Source organism: Microtus ochrogaster, chromosome 5 (assembly GCF_000317375.1).
Source record: "Microtus ochrogaster isolate Prairie Vole_2 chromosome 5, MicOch1.0, whole genome shotgun sequence".
Lineage (NCBI taxonomy): Eukaryota > Metazoa > Chordata > Mammalia > Rodentia > Cricetidae > Microtus > Microtus ochrogaster.
The window spans coordinates 79,867,822-79,872,082 of NC_022012.1; the positions used below are offsets into that span (position 1 = coordinate 79,867,822).

Genomic DNA, 4,261 nt, shown 5'->3' on the forward strand with positions numbered 1-4,261 from the left:
AAAAAGAAAAAAAGAAAAAAAAGAAAATGTCTTAAAGAAACCCATTATGTCGGCCTGGCTATGGTGGCACACGCCTTTAATCCCAGCACTCAGGAGGCAGAGGCAGATGAATTCCTATGAGTTCGAGGCCAGCCTTGTCTAGAAGAGCTAGCTCCAGGACAGCAAGGACTGTTACAAAGGGAAACCCTGTCTTGAAAAACCAAAAAACAAAAAAACAAAAAACAAAAAAAGAAAGAAAGAAACCCATTATTTCATATATGTCCTAAAATTTTTAATTACAAAGTGCACCTCCCAGAAGAAAATGGTGTTTGTCCTTTCTTGGTGTTTCCACATGTATGATCTTATAAAAGAAAGACTTAAACGACAAAAGTGGGAGGTTTGAGGAAGACACTTACTTGAGATGTGCTCTGCTGTACACTCTGGCGGCTAGATAAATGCTAAGGAAAGAACGAAATAGAGAAAGATTTACTCTATGGTGGAGGAAACTAACGCTTATTAAGTATCTCTCTTACCTAGGCAGTCTACTATGCCTATTATAATCATGATCTCACTTAAATCACTGTTATTCATATTTTATAGAGACAACTAAAGCTCAAGAGTAAAGGACTGGTTTGCTGAAGGTTACATAAGAAGATGGTAAAGCCCATATGTAAAGCCCTTTGTACAAAGGCCACATGTAGGTGGTTACTTGTTACCAGACTTCTGATTTGGCAGTCTCTCTCACTTTATATAATTCTCTTTGCTGATGGATGAAGTTCCTTCAGGCTTTCTACAATGCAGCCCTTTAACAAAATCTCACAAACATCTTTCTATGTTGTTCCTTATCACTGGCTGAAGTTATAAGATAAAGACTACAATTTAAGTTCTATCACATAGGCTGTAAACTTTTTTTTTTGAGAAACTAATTTTAAGTACTTTGAAACAATAAATATCTAACAATATCCACAGTACCTGCTAGACAGTGAAATCAGCATTATTTCTTGGATCAGCTATCCAAAGTTCTATTTTTCTTTTGACAGTAAGTGGTAGGAATTCCAAAAGACATGTAAACTACTTCTAATTAAAGGCTGTGCTTGCTAATCCAGCATCATATTTCCTGTCTTGGAACCTCTGAATAGCTGGGAGGAAGATACAGGAAATAAGGCTCTGGAAATACAAGGGCTGACTCTTAAGCTCTGGCCCCATGTTGGCTCTGAGGCAACACACAGGGTTTGAGGCTGAAGAGGAATACAAAAGCTTTGAGATGAGGCTGTAAAGGAAGAAGCCCCCCCCCCCCTGCAAAAGTGCAAATGAGAGGAGCAACAGGCATCTTGGCAGTAGAGGGGCAGCGGAGAAGCAGTACAACTCTCCCCCCCCCCCCCCCCCAGGTGGAACCAGTGGATTCAAATGCAATGCTGGGGTAGGCATCAGGAACTAGGATGTTTCTTCTAGGCTTCCAAGGCCTTTTCAAATTCTTAATATCTTTGAGTATTTAGCCAAGCTTAACATGCATGTCACATTTCTGAGACAGAAACATTGCAACTGCTTTGCTCAAATGGAATCCAAGCAGGAACTGGAACACGATGACAGTAAGGAGGGTGAGAGTATGTGAAGGGGCTTCAGCTCCTTCACTGGGGGGGGGCTCTTCCCCCACACCTAGGCTGTGAAATTTTTTAGAAAACTCAATCTTTCCAATAAAAATTTCCCTCCAATATAAAAGGTAAGAACCTGTTTCATCTTTCCCAGAACGCTGGTTCAGGTGTGTGTGTGTGCACGTATACATATAAGAGAGAGGTCAATACTGAATATCTTCTTCAGTTGTTCTTCACCTTCATCTCTGAGACAGGTTAGGGTTCTCTGTCAACTTGAAACTTGCCCAGCTGGCTAGACCTGCTGACCAGTGAACTTCAGGGATCCCCTAGGAAAGTCTTTTGAGGCTCAAATTACATAGTGGGAATTAGTATTCTATTGTAAGTTAGGAATTTAATTACAGAAGTTAGTTCTGGTTTTGGATCTTGACTCATGTTTACTAGATGGGTATTTTCTTGTCTATAAAATTTGGGCTTAAATCAACTTCACAGAAATTTATGTGGGTTAACACAATACAGTACCAATAATATTATAAAAGGATTAACTCAATATAGTACCTATCATATTAGAAATGGATAATTGCAATTATATCTAATATTCCTATTATTCCTTTAACTGGTATTATTCTCACAGGTATATTACGGGGACAAGTCAATCATGCTGAAAAGTAAATCCTGTTCAAGAGCATCATGACATCACAAAATCACTAACGGTTACTATGTGGTACTAGTAAACTCTTAATAATTGTTTCCACCCTAAAGGTATGTAGCAGAACTCATTCAGTGCTTCATATACCAAGATAAAAATTATTATTCCAGTTGAATTACTTCATTTCACTCAAATACATTTAACTATAATAATTAGTTAAAATTAAATAATTAAATGTCACGCATAATAATCTATGTACATTATTAGCAACATTAGATAATTACAATTGTCTATTAATGTCTGTTCCTGAAACTTTATTTTCCTATGATACATATTAAAGTAATAAAATCAGGTATCTAATAACTGGGTAAATTATTCACAGAATCTATATTCACAAAAGAAAACTTGATATATGAATTAGTTTTTAAAACCTTTAAGGGTTGGAAATATAACTCAATGATAGAGCACTTATCTAACATGCACAAAGCTCTTGGCTTAATTTCAACGATAAAATAAACTTTACAAAACAAACAGGTTTGAAAAAACCTCCCTCTTAGTGGCAGTCATCACTTGTATCAGAACTTTAATTCATTAATGTTTCCATATTTACTACTTAACTTTAGACTATGAGCTTACAAGGAAGCAAACTATTATTCTATTTATCTTTTCATTCTAATAGTATAAATATGAAAATAACACTAAGAAATTATGAAATTCATAGACTACATTACTCCTCCTGCCAATTTTTCTCTGGTTGAGATGTTTCCAGACCTTTACAATCTCTAGTCCATTTAGTCTAGCAAATATACCAATAAGAAAACAAACCTATGCATCTTTGGACACAGTATTAATAATATAACTAACTATTTGATGTATACACTGGAGACAGTGTTAACAATTGTGACTCTTGGGGCTGGAGAGATGATTCAGGGTTTAAGAGCTGCTCTTCCAGAGGAACCGGGTTTAATTCTCAGCGACTCCATGGCAGCTCCTAACTGCCTGCATGTAACTCCAGTTTCAGATGATCTGACACCCTCAACACAGACATGCGGGCAAAAAAACAATACACATAAAATAAAAAATAAATTATATATATATATATATATATGTGTGTGTGTGTGTGTGTGTGTGTGTGTGGTTTTTTCTTTCTGAAAGTCCATTAATCCCATTATACTGAGATTAAAACGCTCATCTTTGTAACTTCTCTCTTTTACTTTTATTGTCTTACAATTTCTTTTTTCTATGATTTTAAAACATGTAGGTATATGTGTCTCCATGACTGCAGGTTCCCACGGAGGCCAGAGGCATCAAATATCTGGGAGCTGGAGTTACAAATCACTATTAGCCACCCTGGCAGGTGCCAAGAATAAAAACTGAGTCCTCTGAAAGAGTAGTAAATGCTCTTAACCACTAACCCACCTACCTTATCCTTTTGCATCTTATTTTGATGCTGTTTTCAAATTCATGTCCTTTTCTACTATAATTATAATTGTTTTGTGGGTGTGCATTGTTTATATCCTATTGAGTCTATTATTGTTGCCTATATATACATGGGACTAGAACTGACCACTTGAGTATAGGCAACCTGTTGAGGGCTCAATTCTCATTTCCTCGATGGTTATCAACTGCCTGTAGCTTCTAAAATAGGGGCAGAAGTTTTTGTGTTCTATACCCAACCATGCTGGTATGTTGACTTGTGTAAGTCTTTTATAAGTAATCATAGCTTGAGAGTTTATGGGGCAATATCCTCCTCAGGTCAAAAAGATATCATTTCAAAGCAGTTCTCTCTGTTCTTTGACTCTTTTTTTTCATGTCCCACTTTCTTTTTTTCATTTCCCCTTCCTTCTATACCATATTTTTTCTAATGACCTTTGTTTAATTGTTTTCTTTTGGTTTTGTGAGACAGGATTTCTCTATGTAGCCCTAGATCTCTTGAGATTCACTCTGTCTAGCAGGGTGGCCTTGAACTCCGAGATCTGCCTACCTCTGCTGGGATTAAAGGTGTGAATTACCTTAGGTGATTTACATTTTTTCTTTTTTTTTA

At 36.5% G+C, this 4,261-nt stretch overlaps 1 protein-coding gene across 7 annotated transcripts in view; it reads right to left on the reverse strand.

Annotated features, from left to right (window-relative positions):
• Dock3 (dedicator of cytokinesis 3) overlaps positions 1-4,261 on the reverse strand; it is a 405,059-nt gene that overhangs the window by 181,891 nt on the left and 218,907 nt on the right. For all 7 annotated transcript variants that reach the window (XM_026779352.1, XM_026779351.1, XM_013346561.2 and 4 more), the window contains exon 8: positions 396-437. In XM_026779352.1, the coding sequence (XP_026635153.1) occupies positions 396-437 (42 nt within the window). The remainder of the gene's footprint in view (positions 1-395; positions 438-4,261) is intronic.